This window comes from Meleagris gallopavo, chromosome 16 (assembly GCF_905368555.1).
Source record: "Meleagris gallopavo chromosome 16, MGAL_WU_HG_1.1, whole genome shotgun sequence".
Lineage (NCBI taxonomy): Eukaryota > Metazoa > Chordata > Aves > Galliformes > Phasianidae > Meleagris > Meleagris gallopavo.
The window spans coordinates 13504425-13522911 of NC_139419.1; the positions used below are offsets into that span (position 1 = coordinate 13504425).

The 18487-nt window shown below is 46.4% G+C and overlaps 1 protein-coding gene across 5 annotated transcripts in view; it reads left to right on the forward strand.

Moving 5' to 3' along the window:
- The window catches only part of PIGQ (phosphatidylinositol glycan anchor biosynthesis class Q), a 30972-nt gene that overhangs the window by 11856 nt on the left and 629 nt on the right, over positions 1-18487 (forward strand). For 3 of the 5 annotated variants that reach the window (XM_085237860.1, XM_085237859.1, XM_085237862.1), the window contains 7 exons: positions 3176-3302; positions 4258-4411; positions 7326-7437; positions 9105-9185; positions 10150-10264; positions 14304-14365; positions 15197-18470. In XM_085237860.1, coding sequence (XP_085093986.1) covers positions 3176-3302; positions 4258-4411; positions 7326-7437; positions 9105-9185; positions 10150-10264; positions 14304-14365; positions 15197-15472 — 927 coding nt within the window. In that variant the 3' untranslated portion in view covers positions 15473-18470. Of the gene's footprint in view, positions 1-3175; positions 3303-4257; positions 4412-7325; positions 7438-9104; positions 9186-10149; positions 10265-14303; positions 14366-15196; positions 18471-18487 lie in introns of those variants that run through there. The other 2 variants (XM_085237858.1, XM_085237863.1) reach the window with 2 other exon arrangements.

Below are 18487 nucleotides of genomic sequence, written 5' to 3' on the forward strand. Positions count from 1 at the left end.
AATATAATCTAAAACCTTATTGGTTTCATTGATATTGATATTGATAAACCTTTAGCTGTCTGGGGATTGGAAACAGTGCAATTTTTTTTTCCTAGTAACCATCTCACTGGGAAGAAACAGATGCACGTTGGTTATTTTGACTCTCAACAGCTGCCAGGCTCACAAGCCCAGCCTGCTGACATGAAGATCAAGCCATGTTCCTTAGCCATCATTCATCAACCCCTGATACAATGGTTCCCAAATCAGCACTTTGCTAGCAATTGACTGCAGCTCCCACTTTTCACAGCTTGATGAGCTGTGCTGTGCTGACTGTAATAACAAGTTGCTTTTGTTGATAACTGAAGCAGATGTGATTCAGACACCTAGGGAGTAACCAGGGAGTAGCTGCGTGCAATAGAAAGGGCTGATTTTGGAGCAGGCTTTCAAAGCCAAGCATGGAAAATGCGAATACTCTTCTCTCTGTGGGTGCCCTCACAACTCCTCCTTCCTCTTCCTCCCACCAGGCTTCCCAACAGCAGTCCCAGTTTTTGCCTTCCACAAAAATACCCAATTCAAAGCACTCAATTTTTCTGGTTTAAATTGAAGAACTGCTTACAAACCCTCTTTCTTTTTCTCCTCCTTCGCTTCTTGCATCCTGACTGATCTCTCTTTTCCTTAAGCTGTAATCTCTTTGAAACATGTAAGTATTTGTCATAGATCTTGCCTCCAAAAGTATTGCTGTGGCTTAGAGATAATTGGATGTGAGTTCCTGTTCAGTTCTGTTCTGAAATCCACAAACAAAGCCAGCAGAGAGGATGCAGCCTGGAAAATATTCTTAGATGTTAATTGGTTAATAAGGAAGGTGCCCGGTGGGGAGTGCCTTGGCTCAGCTTGCTCTGCTCTGCACTAGATGCTCCACTCAGGAAGCTGTGCTGCACTTTCCAGTGCCCACAGTGCCCCTCTCCAGTGGGCTGTGTGTCCTTCTCCATCAATGTTGCACTGCCATAAAGGAGATATTTCCACAGCCACCTCATCTAAGCTGTGTTACTGTAGTCTCTGCTTTGGTGATGTCCTTACCCTCCTTTATGAAACCACTTCCATGTAATTCGCCATTCCTCATTTATTAATACTGGTCACATTCAGTATGCATGTCTGCAACGAGAGGATTAGACTCCCAGTCACCTTTTCTTGTTCTGCTTGCTATTGATCAGTCCTAAAATATCTGGCTGCAAAACAGCTTGCAAGGTTATGCTTTAGGACTGTGTTTGGAGATGCTCTGCCCAGCTAAACAGCAGGAAGCTTGGGCACCTTCCCAGAGCTACGTGCCACTGTCAGAATTTAGTGGCACCTCTGGAACTGGAAACCTCCAGAAGCATTCAGTGCTGGAAAACAGCCTTGCTGCTGAAGGACTGCTTTCAAGCATTTAAATATTTCATTAAAATCCTCAAATGCTTTTTCTAAGTTACAAATCCAACACTTTAAATATTAAAGCCAGTCTATTTATAAAGTAGCTAACGGTGCTCTGCATGGAGGTAAGATCTGTGAGTTCAAATCAGTTCTGACTCACAGCGAGATGTTGAGGCAGAGGAGAAATGAATGAAATAAATAGGCAGCCCTGCTAGTAAGGGGAAATTGGGATAGATTGGAGGTAGAGCTCTGAATTTTACCACTACATTAAGAGTAAATGTGCACAAACCCATTTTGCAATGATCCAGTTGGTTAATAAAATGGAATTGGTCCTTGGAAAACATTTCCCCTATGAAGGTAGGGAAGGTAGGCTGCAGCACATCCGCTTCAGGTCTTGATTCTGCTGCATGTGCACAATTTGCACTGAAGCTCACATGGGCTTGGTTATATTAGGGATTTTCAGAGGTGGGATTTCATTCACAACCTCTGTGGAACAGTGTGCGAGGCGCCTTCTTCCAGGTGTGTTCCCATCTGATTGCTGGAGGTTACTGTTTTCAGCTGCTTCAATTCACAGCCTGGTAAATGAACTTCACCATTTATTTCAGTGTAGGTGGGTCATTCAGGCACACACTGCTGGGGGAGGGCACGGCATCTTCTGCCCTGCCTACTGCAGGCAAAGTAGTGTAGGACAGAGAGAAAGTCCATCAGTAATTTGGTTGTAGAATCCTAGAATGGCCTGGGTTGCAAAGGAGCACAATGCTCATCCAGTTCCAACCCCCTGCTGTGTGCAGGTCGCCAACCAGCAGCCCAGGCTGCCCAGAGCCACATCCAGCCTGGCCTTGGATGCCTGCAGGGATGGGGCATCCACAGCCTCCTTGGGCAACCTGTTCCAGTGCCTCACCACCCTCTGGGGGAAAAACTTCCTCCTCATATCCAACCTAAACCTCCCCTGTCTCAGTTTAAAACCATTCCCCTTGTCCTATCACTACCAAGGTATTAAATCACCAGAAATAGAGAGACAAAGCCTTCAGCGATGTGGGAATGAACTCCATCAGCTTTGTTCCAATGACCGAGGGCTTCTTTTTCCCTAGGATGCCATGGGTATCTCCCCACAAAGCCTGCAAGACAGACAAGATAGTGGTAGGCAAGATTGGTGCTACACACCGTGTTTCATCTTGCCTAATGCCCCACAGAGTAAAAGGAAATTTGTTTATACTGAACAATGTTTATGTAATCGTGTTTTCTATTCTGCTGTAGCACACACAGTTTATTTCATTGAAAAATCACCTGTTTTGTCCGTGGTTATTTCATTAAAAATCACCTGTTTGGTCCATGAGCACACTCCAGGCTGCCCCATTAAAATTCCCAACTGCTTTCCCACGGTTGGATTACTCCCTCAGTTCTGACTTTTCAGTTGTCTGCTGAATGAAGTTGGTTTGTGCTCCAGCACTGGCCATGGATTTCAAGAACACTCATTGCACCATGAAACCACACTGCCATGGCCATAAGCAAACACAAGTTGATGCTGCCAGCACTGGAACCATTTAAGCAGTTCAGCTTCCTCTCTGCTGTTATGTTCACGTTCAGAAACAATTCATTTGCTAATAAAGGTGCATTCCTAACGTAAGTCGTTGTGTACAGAGCAGCCAGTTGGATTTTTTTCCCCACTGCTTTGAAGGATGTGGTGAGAACACTTGGTGGAGGGTATCACGTTCCGTACACTGGACCTGTTTGGTGTGATGGACATCTTTTATCTCAGGCTGTTTCCGTGCTTGTTCTGTGTTTGCAGCATGTAGCTGAAGAGCTGCAGGACCTTCTCCAGTGGCTGATGGGAGCACCAGCTGGACTGAAAATGAACCGAGCTTTGGATCAGGTGCTGGGTCGGTTCTTCCTTTACCACATCCATCTCTGGATTAGTAAGTGCAATTGTTTAACATTTCAGCCTCCCTTTTCATCTCTTCCCTCCTAAGTGCTTAATGTTTGCCTAGAGATGAATAATGAATCAAAATGCACTACTGCAAGTACAGACTTGTCTGTGAGTCTTCCTGCTGTGGGAACTCAAGCCAGAGCTGGATTCCCACACAAGGAAGTCATGCATATGAAATAAAGTGCTTGTCCTGATGTTTTGCAAGAAGTGCAAGTCACAGTGGACCTCACTTACTTGGTGCCATTAGCACTGAGTGTCCAAGAGAAGGTTTTAGGTCTTATGCCAGCTCTGCCCTCAAAGTGGCATTTGATAGAAAGGAGAAATGTGCTCTCTGGATGCAAAGGCAAACCTGCCCTACCACTGACTTAGTACACAGATTTTAGAGCTCTTCTGTTTGTATTCCTTCCTTGAAGTAACACACCCCAGTTATTCTTGATAAATGTCTTGATGAAGGAGAATAGTTATGATGGGAACAAACTCCTTAGATATTATATTTACTTTGCTCCACATCAGTGATGAAAGACACTGTATGTCTCCAGATTTTTATTTTGCAGAATTCATTTGTCATGGCTTTTTGTGGGAATAGGAAGGAAAGGGAGATGGCTTCAGTAAAGCTTGACATGTGGGGTTAAAAATATGATTAGAACTGAATGCAGATCTAAAGAAGTAAATCCTGTATGGAGCAAGGTGACTGCTCTGTTGAAGGTGAGCCTGTCCTTACATGGCTGCTATACTTGGATGTAAGCCTAGGGGGAAAGAGCTTTTGCTGGCTCTCCTAAGCAGAATATGGCCATCCAAGGGAATTTTCCTGTGGTTTGGTGGCTATGATTTCTGGAGCGATGTTTGAACAGGGGGGAGAAATGGGCCAGCGAGAAAATGAGTCTTTTGAGAGTGTGAACAGGGAAGATGTCTCACTGAAATCTTGACACTGCAATGTTCACTAGGCTACATTCACCTGATGTCCCCATTCATCGAGATGATCCTCTGGTATGTTGGTCTGTCAGCTTGTCTGGGTCTGACCGTGGCTCTCTGCATCCTCTCTGACATCATTGCACTTCTGACCTTCCACATCTACTGCTTCTATGTCTATGGAGCGAGGTGAGTTCATCTCTCTTGGTTGTGTCTTGGGTGTGTTTGTAGTCAAAGCAAGAAGCTTTGACTCCAAGATGGAGTCAATAATACAAGTCAACTACAAGATGGACCCTCAAAATACAGAAAGCAAACAGCAGCACTGGGGATACGTGGGGCTGCTGTGGCTTGATTCTCACCAAGGAATCCACAAAACTTACAAGTTAGTATGCTGGAATCTATGAGACAATTAACATTCTGATCCAGGCCCAGGTGTCATACTGGTTGTGTTCAATCCTAGCATAGTACTCTTGAATTCACACTTTAAGGCAGCAGTTAATTTACTGCATTTTTAATGCCTGTAGAAATGATAGTCACAGCAGTGCAAACAATCTGCCTTTTGATTCTTTTGTATCTTTAAATATTGACTTGTGATAGTGACCTGGAAAAATAAAACTATGTGATAGGTGGAGGGCAAGTTCACCCTAACCTTTCATGGTACTTTGCAGTGGCACCCTGCTCAGTTCAGGAGAACAGGAGAGGAGGAGGAGAAATGAACCCTTGTTCTTCTGGAGAGGCCCAGAAGTCTCTGCCTCTGCCTGGCTTCAGGGATTCCAGTCTGCATCATGGGTGGCTGCTATGGGGGGGCAGCATGGCTATGCCACCATCTTGGTGGCATTTTCTGGATATACTGCAGGGCCCCACTGCCTGAAAGCAGGACAAAGGCTCTGAGGGAGCATGGGGGAGTGCAGAGGACTTTGGGGCATGCCTTGTGCTGGGCACATTGGAATTACTGTGCTTGCTAACATGCTTTGTTCCTGCCTTCCATTAATAAGTGCTGCAGCAAAGCATCACACAGACACTAAAAAGCAGCTGCTTTTGCCAAGGAGATGACAGACAAAGTAATGAGTAGGGGAACCTTTGGCTGATAAAGTGCAGAACTGCCATCATTCCTCTGCAGGCTGTGAGCAGAGAACTTCATGTTGCAAACAATGGAAGAAATGGTAGAACTTCAGTTACAGCTAGCCTAGGGAATGGTTATATTGAGATACAATTTATGAGTTGGTTGTGTTGTGAGTATAGGACTTGCACCTGAAATCAGTAGTGTTGGTAACACAGAGTTTCTTCTCAACAGGAGAAAAAATGATTTCCTGCTTTTAGGAGGAAGTTTTTCCCCCAGAGGGTGGTGAGGCACTGGAACAGGTTGCCCAAGGAGGCTGTGGATGCCCCATCCCTGCAGGCATTCAAGGCCAGGCTGGATGTGACTCTGGGCAGCCTGGGCTGCTGGTTGGCGACCTGCACACAGCAGGGGGTTGGAACTGGATGAGCATTGTGCTCCTTTGCAACCCAGGCCATCCTATGATTCTATGACTCTATGATTCCATGAACAGCTCCAGTTTTCTGGAATTTCTGTTTTGGGCTGTGAGGAGTGGTCTTGGTCCCTTCTGCTTGTGAGTGGAAACAGGGAAAGCATTTTCTCTGCTGATTGCTCTCCTGTTGTGAGCTGCAGGGAGCCAGTCTACCAGCCTGGGCTGTGTTAGAAGTGTGGAACAGCTGTATGTTATCTTACTGTGGCACCAAACTGTCTCTGCTGTGTCAGCTGCCCCTATGGAGAGCCAGGAGGGGGTACCACTCACCCACATCAGCACGATCACCACAACGCCTTGCCTTTCTGCAGCTGGAGGAACAAATTGCTGGGTTGGGTGCTGGTGAAGTCTGAGCACCCCCCCACAATAGACTTTCCAGTGAAACAAGAGCTGGCATGTGTGCACAGGCAGCAGCAAAGATGGGGCAGGTGCTCCATCAGGTCCACCTGCGTGGTGTCAAAGCAGGGTATGCAGGTGAGAGGCAGGAGCCATGGATGGTGTGCATCAGCAAGTTGGAGAAGCCTGCTGGGATCCCTCTGGCCTGGAGATGAGTGCACTGAGCTGTGCAGTCTGAGGCACCTGCCTCATCCTTGAAGCAGCCAGTGTTCCTCAGATCAAATTCTTCTCTGAGATAAGACTCCTTGCCACTGCTTTCACAATGCCATCTTGAAGCCTGAGCAGCCTTGGTGCTTTGTGTAGGCTGGTTAACCGGTCTGGCTGCTGTAGGTCAGGCTCTCCCAAGCTCTGTTCTGCTCCGTAGGTTGGGTCTGTCTCCCTTCCTTACATTCCTGCTCTCCGAGGCTCTTTGTCCCTCTTTTTCCTTCCAGGGACTCTTTCTTCCTTCATGTTGTTCTGTAGGTGTCTCTATTCTCACCTCTCATCACCTCAAGCCTCTCACCACTGCCATTTCCTTGGATAGTTCCAAGTGTCATACACCAAGTTACTAAAGCCATGGGAGAGGATTCAGTAGAGGTGCCAGCAGCCATTTAGTCGATCTTTTCCCACTCTTGCGGATGAAGGTGCAGTGCTCCATTCCTCCCCCTCGCCTCTGTGCTGCAGAGGCAAAATTAAATTGTGCAGACTCAAGTGCAAGCAATAAGGCCTTGGATGCTCCTGCCATGGAAAAGGATGGAGTGAAGGGAAAAGAGGAGATCTGAAGAAACAGAGGTGGGCTGCAGGGGATAAGCTTGCTGCTCCTGCTGCAGGGAGGGTGGTAGCAATGGCTGCTCATAGTGGCCACCTCCAGCAGAACTTGGCTCTTTGGGTACGCCAAGCTCTTCATCACCAGGAGCAGGGAATCAGCCTGGTCGTAGCCATGAGGCATGGCACAGTGGTTGCCCCACCGTTGTCCAGAACTGCCTGCAGCAGCCTTCCTTGCCTGAACCAGTGGGCAGCCCCAGTGTGGTTGGCTGAGCAATCAACATTTTATCTGCATCGTTCTCAGGTTGATTTCTTTTGCCAACCCGAGTTCTGTGACATCAGTAAGTGGCTGGGCACGGGGTATCATGATGACAGCTGCTTTGTGTTGAGGCTGAGGAGCTCACAGCTCTGATGTGTGGCATCTTTTCTTTGCTCAGACTCTACTGCCTGAAGATCTATGGCCTGTCGTCTCTCTGGCGCTTGTTCCGTGGGAAGAAGTGGAACGTCCTCCGGCAGCGGGTGGATTCCTGCTCCTATGACTTGGACCAGGTAGTGCTGCAGCACCAGGGCTTGCTGCAGGCAGGCAGCGTGGTCCTGGCTGCTTTGGTTACAGAGGCTGGGGATTGGACTCGGTGATCCATGGGGGTCCCTCCCAACTTGGGGTATCCTATGGCTGTGTGACCACTGGGTTTGAGGCACTCCATGCTTCCCTGTGTGCCTGGGGCGGTGCTGGCAGGTGCTGGGTGCCAACTGTGCTCTGTGGGTGCTGCAGATGCTCTCAGCACAGAGTAGACATGGGGGAGGAGGCAGTGCCCAGCAGTGTTGCCATAGGAACAGGCCTGCCAGTGCCGCTATGAAAAAGCCCCCCTTCATTCACGTTAAGCTGGAGCCTGGTGGCCCACACGTTCTCACTCAAACAGCAGAGGCAGTTGTTAGTTTTTCTTTTTGTCAGATGCTGTAACCTCTTATGAAATCCTCAACGCCATAGGAAGGCTGGGCCACACCTACTGCTGCAAACATCACTGAAATAATAAAGTGATGTTTGGTGACCCCCAGGTGCCTCTCTGTGTTCAGCAGATGAGTTCCAGCTTCTCATACCGCCACAGCAGAGGGATTTCTCTTCTCCTTGGTGATGGAAAAGTCAGAATATCTGTCAGGATGACGGTTTACATCAGGCTCTCCTTCTGAGGAGGGTTGGTTTGGCCCTCCAGACTCTATCCTGCTGCTCACAGGAGTTGTGTTGTTGGCCTGGGTGGGATGAGACACTCAGAGCTGACCTTAAAAGTCTTCAGAAGACATTAAGGAACTGCAGTGGAGTGGCAGAGGAGGGCAGAAACAGTGGCTGTGAAGGGGATGGGTCAGATTGTCATCTATGTCTGGTTCTGTGCATAAAGCTGAGCCATCAAACCACCTCTGCAACAAGGCTGTTTTCTGCCATAACACACCGTGGCCGTGTTCTCTTCCTGCAGAAATGGCAGTGCTCCCTGGTCCTGTGTCCTCTCAGTCACCAGGACAGAGAATTGAAGAGTTGGGTCTCTTTTTGTCATAAATCTGTATTTCTCCATTGGTTAATTAGTTTGGCTTATGCCAGCTGGGCCAACCTGACGTTAAAATAACCAGTTCTATGGGCAGTGGAGCTAATGACATCTGCTTTCCTATGGATTTTTCTTATCCCTCTCAACATATTACATCATCCCACCCAGTCACTATCTTCTTTGTCACCCAGTTACCTACTGAGCAGAGCCTTGATGTCCTTTGGCCGGCCAGTTGCTGCCCATTGGAAGGACTTATAACCCAATTCTCCCAAACCAAGGAGGAACAAAAAAGTCTATAGAATTCCCTACCCAGTTTCTACTTCTTTGCAACTTTCCACCTTTTTTTCCCAGTAAAATACAGACCAATGGTTTTAAAACTCACAGAGGCAGGCGATGGTTGAACAGTGTAATCACAGAAGCTTTGCTTCCTAAGGAAGCCAGCCTAATATAGGAAATCTTGAGCATTGTTCATAAAGGAACAAATGCTTTCAGGATCTTTTCAAGCAGTCCCAAAAGGCCCAAAAAGAGAATAATTACTGAAAATATTAGCAGAATTATCCACGCAGGGAATTTAAAAGAAAACGTTAAGAGTCTTGCAAACTCTCTGTTTCAGCATTTGCTATTATTTTTATTTTGTTTTGCCATTGTTCTGCTGATGATTTTGTTTCTTTTTTCCCCTAGTTATTTATTGGCACATTGCTATTTACCATCCTGCTGTTCCTTCTGCCTACAACTGCACTGTACTATTTGGTGTTTACCCTGGTAAGATTTAACCCTTGAAGGTAGCTGTTTTCTGAGATGTATGATATATAAGGGTGTCTTAGTCATTTACTGTCATCCACGAGGAAAACACAAGGTTTGTGTGAGTGTCCAGGAGGATCTGTCACGCAGCCCATGCAGACCAAGTAAGTGGAATTCAGGGTACGTGTCTGTGTTTCTCCAGAGGGAATTCCCAGCAGATCCGGGGCAGCAGGACATGCTGTTCCCCTGTCTTTCCCTCAGAAGTCATTGCAGTCTTTCCATCCCACGTCTGGGGTGACGACCTCTCCAGTTTGATCCAGAACAGCTTCTTCAAGAAGTTAACCTGCTGTGTTAAATGCTCTCCACCAGGCTTTGCTAAGAGGGTTAGACTTCCTCCTTTTTCTTTTCTTTCTCCAATATGACCAGTCCTGTCCATGGCCTGCTTGGAGCAGTATTTTCCACAGACAGTGGCCTTCACATGATTTCAAGATCTTTTATGAGCCCTCTCTTCTCAGATGAGTTTGACAGCAAAAATAAATGCAGTCTGACAAAAGGAGCCTTAGTCAGCACAATGCTAAGCAGGAAGCTCATTTCTGACTGCTTAGCTCTTGCTTAAATGCTCTACGTGGGGTTTCTTCAGTCAGAAATAAAGCATTTCAGCTCACGCTGGGAAGGGAAATTTGCATTCTCTGATGCAGAGTGAAGGAGTTCACTGGAACTGTAAGCATGAAGTCTCCCTTTTTGACTGTGCCTGTTGAAAGGGGAATTGCTCTTGCCTCCTTCTGGCTCACAGCATCTACCAACATCAGGCTTTGCTACAATTAGACCCTTAAGAAACCTCATACAGGCACTGGATACCCGGCACTTTTAGACTTTTTAAGCTCACCTCGGGAGAGTTCAGCTTATGTACAATGTCAGAGTGCAGACCAACTCATGAATTTGCAGGGGTTGTGTCTCCTGTTGCTACTGAACTGTTTCTCTTTAGCTCCGTTTGCTGGTGGTGATTGTGCAAGGCCTAATCCACTTGCTGGTTGACCTGATTGACTCCCTGCCTCTTTACTCAGTCATCCTTCGGTTCTGTAGATCCTACAGACTGGCAGGTAAGTCCTCCAGCGCTTCCATATGCAAAAGTTCAGGGATTTTGCATTATGCATTTTGTTTTGATGCAATGGATAGCTTCTGAATAGAAAATTCAGAGGGCTGGGAAGGGATCCAGGGCATAAGTCATGCAGTTGTCCATGCATTTAACTAGCTGCTGCAAGGAGCTGGATGTCAGTGGAAAGACATTTGATGCTGAATCAGAATCAGAGGCACCCTTACAAGGCCTGTGATAAATAGAAGTGACACCCATTTAACAAACACCATTTAAGTCAATTTATTTTTTATTCCAGTTACAGCATACTAGATCAGGTAAGACTTCTGTTAACACTGGGGTTTTTTGGCTGTGAAACAAATTGCAAAAGCACTCGGAAAGTCTGCATGGACTGTCTGTGAATCATAAAGAATGTGAATCAATGGAGCTCCAGTTCTGTGCTGACTTGGTTAACTGGAGTTCTGCACTGAGATGTTTGGGTCAGATTCAGAGCTCTGGCCAGGTTTCAGATCATCATTCCCTTTTTGAGATTAACCTATCACCATTTCGGAGCTACGTGGTGTTGTTCCTTTTTGACAGTGATGAGCCACGACTATCGGAGTAAAGGATCATTTGGAAGTGGGCTTAACTGTCAGTAGATGTGGTTAATCCAGTTAAAATCAAGCTAGTCTAAATCACTGTCTCCCATCCAATATAAGAGCACACAGGAGGAATTTTAAAAACAAGAAATTTGCTCATCACCAAACCAGGGCTACTCAGCAAGAGCAAAGGAAGCTGTTGGGAGCTGCTCTCAGCTCAGTGTGTTGGAGTGGAGCCAGGTTTGATTCTGGGAAGGTAGAGCTAAGCCATGTTACCAAGTCTGTTGCTTTTCCATGTGTGCTTTCAGCGTGTTCCTATGAATTTCCTGGCAGAAACTTCTTAACCCTTCAGGGCTGTCTTTGGAGAGCAGGAAATACTGCAGAAGGAAACCGATCCAGCAGACAGCAAGTCGGAGGGTGGAAGGATATCTGATTGCCACTGGGAGGTGTGAGGTTGTGTACCCCCATCAGTCTTGGGTTACTTCTCAGTTTTGTTCAGCCTTCTACCCTCTGTGGGGTAATAAGCCTCTGCCCAGGCTGTGGATTGTCTGCTTGGCTGTTAGTTAGCTGGCTTTCATTGTTGGCTATTTGTTTGCTCCTCTTACACATTTTGTGAAAGCAAACACTGCAGAACTCTGCTGCCTGCTTGATGAAGAGGTATCTCTGAGAGTTTCTGCAGCCTATGTTCCTGCCCTAGAATAAAAACATATCGTTGGAGTGGTGACAGATGGAGCAGTTGAATCAGATTCAAAGGACTTCAGAGAGTGTGCATCGCTTCATGTCCCCACTGCTGAGGTTTTGCTTCCCTTTTCAGATTCAGAAATCTTCTTGCGTGTGTTATGTATGGCATCTGATTATTTTGAGCACCATCAAGATACTTCTACCAACGTGAATGGATAGCTTTTCCTATCAGCAAAGGTTTAGCACAGCATTTAAGTTCATCTCAGTTCAGTGCTGGCTTCCAAGTTTCTTGACTCAGCTTCTGAATTGACAAATTGTTATATAGGTGAAACCTGGGCCTGATTGGTTGGAAGATCCATCCACACACCAGAAATGAAATCCGTGTTTTGTTTCCTCCAATGTGATGGGAAATACTTTGGATTTTAAAAAGTCGGTGCAAATATATTCACGCTGACAGCCTTTGTGCTCTGCCTGCCGGCGTCAGCTGAAGGGATGCACCTTGGCTGAGATGGGTACACTGTGCTGGTGATTCTGAGCAAGAAGTAAGGCACAGCAGTGAGGTCAGGGGGTCTCAGCCTGCCTCATGCCCAAGCTCCCAGTGTGCTGTCTGATAGCAGACACGTCGGTGCATTTTCTCCATCCATCCTCACGTCACAAACTTGGGGGCAAACTCTGTCATTCTCAGCACGGTTCTGTCGTCGTGATGTTCCCCCATAGTTACTGGAACACAAAAAACCATTAGTGCACTGTCGTGTGGGACAAAGCAAGTGGAGTCACATCCTGACCTCTCCTGCGCTGATGGTGATGCCCGTGTACAGAAATGTGCCGAACCCCGAGCTTTGGAGTTGGCTGGCAATGACAGAAGGCTGAGGGTTCTTTGCTGCTGGAGTGAATTGGAGTTTTCCCAACTTTCCTGCTTCACCTGTTAAGTGTGAATTTCTCAGATTTCTGAGCATTGTGGTACTCTATAGGTCATTCTAAAATAAATTTGTTTCTATTTTCTTATCAAGTTAAGAATCGAAGACTTTTGAGCAATTAAATAACCTGTTCCAGAGATTGAGATTGCAGAGATTTCACAGATTGCATCTGTGAAAAAGCAGCTTGTGACTGTGACTTAGAGAAACAGCATTTGCTGATCTAATGGTCTGATGTAAGCACAAGGCTCCAGAGTGCTGGATCACCCACCTGCAAGGCCAGTGCCTGTTAGCTTGTATCTCTGACAAGCTGCCTGCTTGAAAAGAAGCTCTTGGGATGTCTCTGACTCTTTCCGGTAGCCAGAACTCAACGAATCACTTTGAAGACTTCTTCACTTCCAGCACATCTGCTCGTCAAGACCCAGTGTACTCAGATTTCTTTCTGAAGCCATTGGAGGAGTCCATGTTTCAATGTAACCCAGCAATCAACAGATAATCCCTTCCTGCCTTGTACAAAAAAGGGCTGTATGATTTGGGAAGAGCTCTTTTCTAGACAAGAGTGTTCTCTCCCAAAAGGAAGAATGAACTGTGTAATATCCATTAATTCAAAGCTAAGGGAAAAGAGAAACTGTTTTGGTTTTTAAATGTGTAAGAGCCATGTAGATACTGCAGTGGCAGAGCCCGTAAAGATAAGAGTTTTATTTCTGTTTGTACTCCTGAGTGGCTGTTTGATCTGTGACAGATCACTTCATTACTCTGGCCCCATCTCCTCACCCGTAGCAAGGAATAATAGGAAAGAAAAGAAGAAAAATGCCTCTCCAGCCCTAATTGTTACCATTCTTTGACACGTTGCATTAAATGTTCATGAGCAGGATGTCACCATTGGAACCCAAAATCTTTCTTATTTATCTTTAAAGTATTGGGATTGTATCGAGTCCAAGAGGGAATATGAAAGTGTCAGCTTTGATGGGGTTATTAGTGTGTTAAAAACATGAGTGCTGTGATTAATAGGCAGTGGTGGCTTTGAAATGTTCTGAATGCCTCTGGGCTGGCTGCTTTCCTTGCTCAGTCTGAAAGAGAGATTTGCACACGTGCTGCATCCCCATGAGCACAAATCAAAGGTGATCCGTGCCTCTTGTTAACGTGAAGTTCCCGTTCTGATGGAAGTTTGGAACAGACAAGGATTACTGCAGTCCCTGTCATCATCAGCACTGCCTGGCTGATTTCTGGGCTTTGTGCTTTCTTCTGGACTGCAATTGCAGCCTGGGACTCAGAGGGCTGATTTTAATGGATCTCAGAGAAACATCCTTTGTCATTAGTCTCAAAGCCGTTCTGGGGAGAATCTGTGCTTCCTACTGAAAATTGGTAAGGGTTAACAATCCCAAAAAGGTTGAAGGCTGTTTCTGGAGCACTCAGCCAACAGAGCTGATCAGCAAATCATAGAGTCATAGAATGGCCTGGGTTGCAAAGGAGCACAGTGCTCACCCAGTTCCAACCCCCTGCTGTGTGCAGGTCGCCAACCAGCAGCCCAGGCTGCCCAGAGCCACATCCAGCCTGGCCTCAGATGCCTGCAGGAATGGGGCATCCACAGCCTCCTTGGGCAACCTGTTCCAGTGCCTCACCACCCTCTGGGTGAAAAACTTCCTCCTAATATCCTACCTAAACCTCCCCTGTCTCAGTTTAAAACCATTCCCCTTGTCCTATCACCATCCACCCTCACAAACAGCCGTTCCCCCTCCTGTTTATCCGCTCCCTTCCAGTACTGGAAGGCCGCAGTGAGGTTTCCCTGGAGCCTTCTCTTCTCTAAGCTAAACAAAGTGGTGTGGGCCTTTCTCCAGCGTGTATTTAGTTTTTGTGTTCTGTTTCTTTTCAGCTGGTGTGAAGTTCAGAGTCCTCGAGCAGCAGGATGGAAAACCTCTTCGACTCCTTATGCAGGTGAGCTGCTTGTGCCCTCGGTCACACTTCTGCTGTAAGCACCCCTCCAGCTGACCCCCAGATCCTTTCCTCTTCTTGAGCTCTGAACTGGTCCCACAGCTTAGTGCCCTTTGTGTAAGGACCCCACTTCAAGGATTTCATCTGTGAAATACTGAAACAAAGGAGGTACTTTTGGCCAGCTTTCTGGTCTTCTAAAGTGCCTGCTGCTTTCTCACCTTCTAAGCGCCTTGGCTGACTCTTCTGTTTGGAGGAAATGCTGCATCCTATGTGATGTGGGAGAAATTTGAGAAACATGAAATATCATGTCAGTACTGCCATACTTTGTGGCTGCATGCAGCTGCACCTTAATAACTGCTGAACACTGAGACGAGCAGAAGAAGACAGCTGAACCATCTGGAATGAAGGATAGTTAAGGGCTAGTGAAAGATTTTCACTTCCAGATGTGCTGAAAAGCTGTAGTTGTACCATGAGGCAGTCAGGACAGATATGTGGATGAGACAAGAGAGGGAAGGGCCTCCCGTTGTTCTCCTTAGTTGCCCTTTTGGAAGAGCATTTCCATGCTCTGTCACCAGAGATAATAAATCAGTTTCCTTCTGCAAAGAAATGATGTGATGGTAGCAGTGAGGTTCTCGTTACACTTTCAGGAGTGATTCTGTGAAACTCTCCTTACCCGACTCTGCCGTATTTCAGGGTCGCTGTTTTTGCTCTTTGCATCTTGGGAAGAAATCTGTGAGTCAGTATATGGAATTATAGAAACCATTTGCACGCTGGGAGGATGTGTGGGAAGGAATTAACCACAGCTTCCCAGATCTTTTGCTTTTTCCATCACAGGTCCAACCCCAGCCCCATTGTGGCATAGGTCAGCTCAGCACTGAGCTGGCACATCATCCAGCAGCGATTCAAAAGGGAATCCCTCCTGCAGGTGTCTGCTGGGGCAAAATGAGTGTTTTTAAGGCACGCTGCTCCCACTTCGTTTCGGTAGGATGGTGGTGGGAGAACCAAAATCTGTCATTCTCCTTCCCCAAAAAACTCCATAAAAAGGAAACTGTGGCCACGAGTGGTGAAGCAGAGGAGCAGCTGAGCAGTTTGGCAGCAGTGTGTTTGTGAGCCGAGGTGGATAGCTGCTCCAGAGGAAAAATAGCAGGACTGAGATAGAGAGCAGAGGCAGTGAGTCATATGAATGCGATGAATTTTCGCTGCAGCGAGATCCATTTGCTATCTAGAATATAGCATAAGTCATCGTATCAAAAGGTGGAAGTGCTTGAGTGGATGTCTCTTTTGGCTTTCTGCTCAAATAATAATGAGCACAGAGTTGGTAAAGGCACTTTTTTTACTCCCTTTGTGGTGGTGGAAATGAAAAATGGGCTTCTGTCAGAAATTCTGCTGAATATGCCGCTTTCTGATAGGTCTTTTGAGAGGAAAATCTAAAAAGCCTGTTTTTAAGTGACATGCTGAAGTTCTTATCTGTGCTACACGGTGATTTTCCCTTCTAGCAATATCACAGTGGCTGTGTCCCCTCCCCATATGGAGGCCCTCTGATGCCATGCGTGATCAAAGTGTGGTTACATGCATGTAACCATGCCTAAAGTAATTGAAGCTGCAGGTGACTGTTACAATCCAAGCTGCCCTTTGAGGCACTGGTAATGGATGAGAAATCAATAATGCTGGGTTTGAGCATTCGCGTTCAGCTTGTGGTTCAGCCAAGTAGTTACTTTTATATTTAAGGAACGCGATGTCCAGGCACAGGCAGGTGGGGGTGATGCTCCCATTCCAGATGCTACTTGATTTTCTCCGTAGCTGACATAGCTCAGTGTTTTCATTAGTGTTTAAAAGCATTCGTTTCAGTCCATGAGAAGGATTCCTGGCAGCGTGGCTCAGCTCAGTGAGAAGACACGACGTGTTTAATTCATCTGTGTACCTTCTGCCAGAAATGTCATCCTTCAGAGCAATTACTTTGAGAAGGGTTAAGCGAAAGAGGAAAGGAAAAGGGAACAGCTCTGTTAGGAAACAAAGGATGCATATGATATCAGGGTGTAGTATAACTTTGAAGGACAGAAACTGCAAAAAAGGAACTCATATTGCAGCTTCCCTAATAAACAGTTGCCTTTCTTTTGCTTGTTTGTTTCCATTTATAATAGCAGAGACAAAATATATTGCGCTGGGGTTAAAATGATCTCCTGTTTCTTTTCAGCAGACAAATGTTACCACTCAGTATCATCTCTCTGCCCAGGGAAACATTGTGTGCATCCTTCCAGCCCACATAGCTAATAGCCAGAGGCATCCTGTCCTCCTCCAGTGTGTGCTGCGTGGAGCTGAGGAAGCAGGCAGTAATCATTGCTCAAGTTTTACTGTGCTGGGATTTTGTATTTATTTATTTTGTGTGCACGTTTTGTTTTCTAACTGGGGAGAAAGGGATGGTTTCTTCCGTCTCCCTTCTTTCTCTCCTCCCTTCTTTCTCATCTGTTTTTCCTAATTGCCCACGGCCACTATTGCAATGAGGTTGGTTATAATGTCGAATAAATGCTCTGGTCCATCCCTGGCCATAGGGCTGTGTTTGAAATACGAGCTGCAGTAGGTTGGGTTGCCCATGTGTGAGCTCAGCTCTTGGGTTTCGGGTACAAACGTCCATTTGGGTGGAATTCAGCTTCCTGTGAATCTGTTTGAATCACTGTCTTGCAGCTGGGCCCTGTGCTAGGTCTGTTCATTGCCTTGCCCTGGCCTTCTTCTAAACTTCACAGGGGTGCTTCTGGGCACAAGCATTTTCCTCCTTCTGTACTTTGAAACACATTTGATGAAGATCTCTGAGACTAATTCTAAAGAACTCTCTGCTTAATCTCCCTTTCTTGAAGCTCCATCTTTGCAGGCACCCATCCTTCATCTCTTCTCTCCCCATGAGCACAGCAGAGCTGAAGCAGGCTAGTGGCATGAACAAACTCCCAGAAAACTGGTCATTCATCAGTGAACAAAAGAAAAATTCAGCTTCTGAAAAAGCAGTGTCTGTGTGTGTGTTTTTATTGCCTCTGTCTTTCCTGTGACTGCATTTTCCACCATGAATTATAACCTCTTTCCTCGATCACGCAGCTGCTTGCTTGGTTCCAGCATAACTGAACCCTTTTACTAGAGGAGGATTTCCTTCCACCTCTCCCCTCTGTCCAGACTTCCTGAGGCTCTGTAAGTCTCCTTGCCTTGGCACCTCTCACAGTCTGTTTTCTGACACCACTGTTACTGTGTGATCATCTTCACTTTTCACAGACTGTCTGTTGCTGTGCATCCTTCCCATGCAGCTGGACTTGTCCAGACTGGCTCCTGACTTCGGCTATCTCTCTGCCCAGAAAAGTACTTCACTGGAATGAGAGTTTCCAAGATCTGATGTTTTCCCTTCTCCAGCTAACACATCTGCCTGACTGTCCCCATCATCCAAAAAACCAATACAGAAACTCTGTGACCTCAGTCAGAGGCTGTGAGCTTGCATAGGCAGGGACTCCGGGCAGATCTTTCTTGGGACAGGGATTGAACTTGCATTGAAAACTATGAACTCAGCCAAAGAGATGTATTTTAAAATGACATTGAGCAGCCCTGCTTGGTATTGCTTTGTATCCTTCCTGTTCTGCTAGGACACGATTCCATCAAGTGCTCAGTGAGGTTCAGCTTAAAGAATAGCTGAGGACCAGGGGCTGGCACCTTAAAGCAGTTGGCCATTAAAAGGGACATTCTAACTGATATGGAGAAGTTGCTACAACTTTAGTGCATTCCCAAAGGAGTACAGGTGTGTGCAGTGAAGCCCCCCCCACCTCTCCAGCCACTACAAGCTGCTAGTGCAGCAAGGTGACAGTCCTGCCTCTCACTGTAAGGTGAGCAGCTCTCAAATCCTTCTGACATTTACATCTGCTTCTCTGCTGGAAAACTAATAATACTGTTTGCCAGGCTTGATTTGTTAATGTTTCAGGGCATTGTAGAAGGCTAAATAGCTTTAACTAGCAGGGAGGGAGTTTGACATCTTCTGTACCTGTGTGATGTTCTAACAGAGGCAGTGCTACACAAAAGTTGTAGTTACTGCCTCGTCTCCCTGTCCCTCCTGCTTCAGGGCATTTTCACTGCTGCTGTCTCTCTTTCTTCTCATAG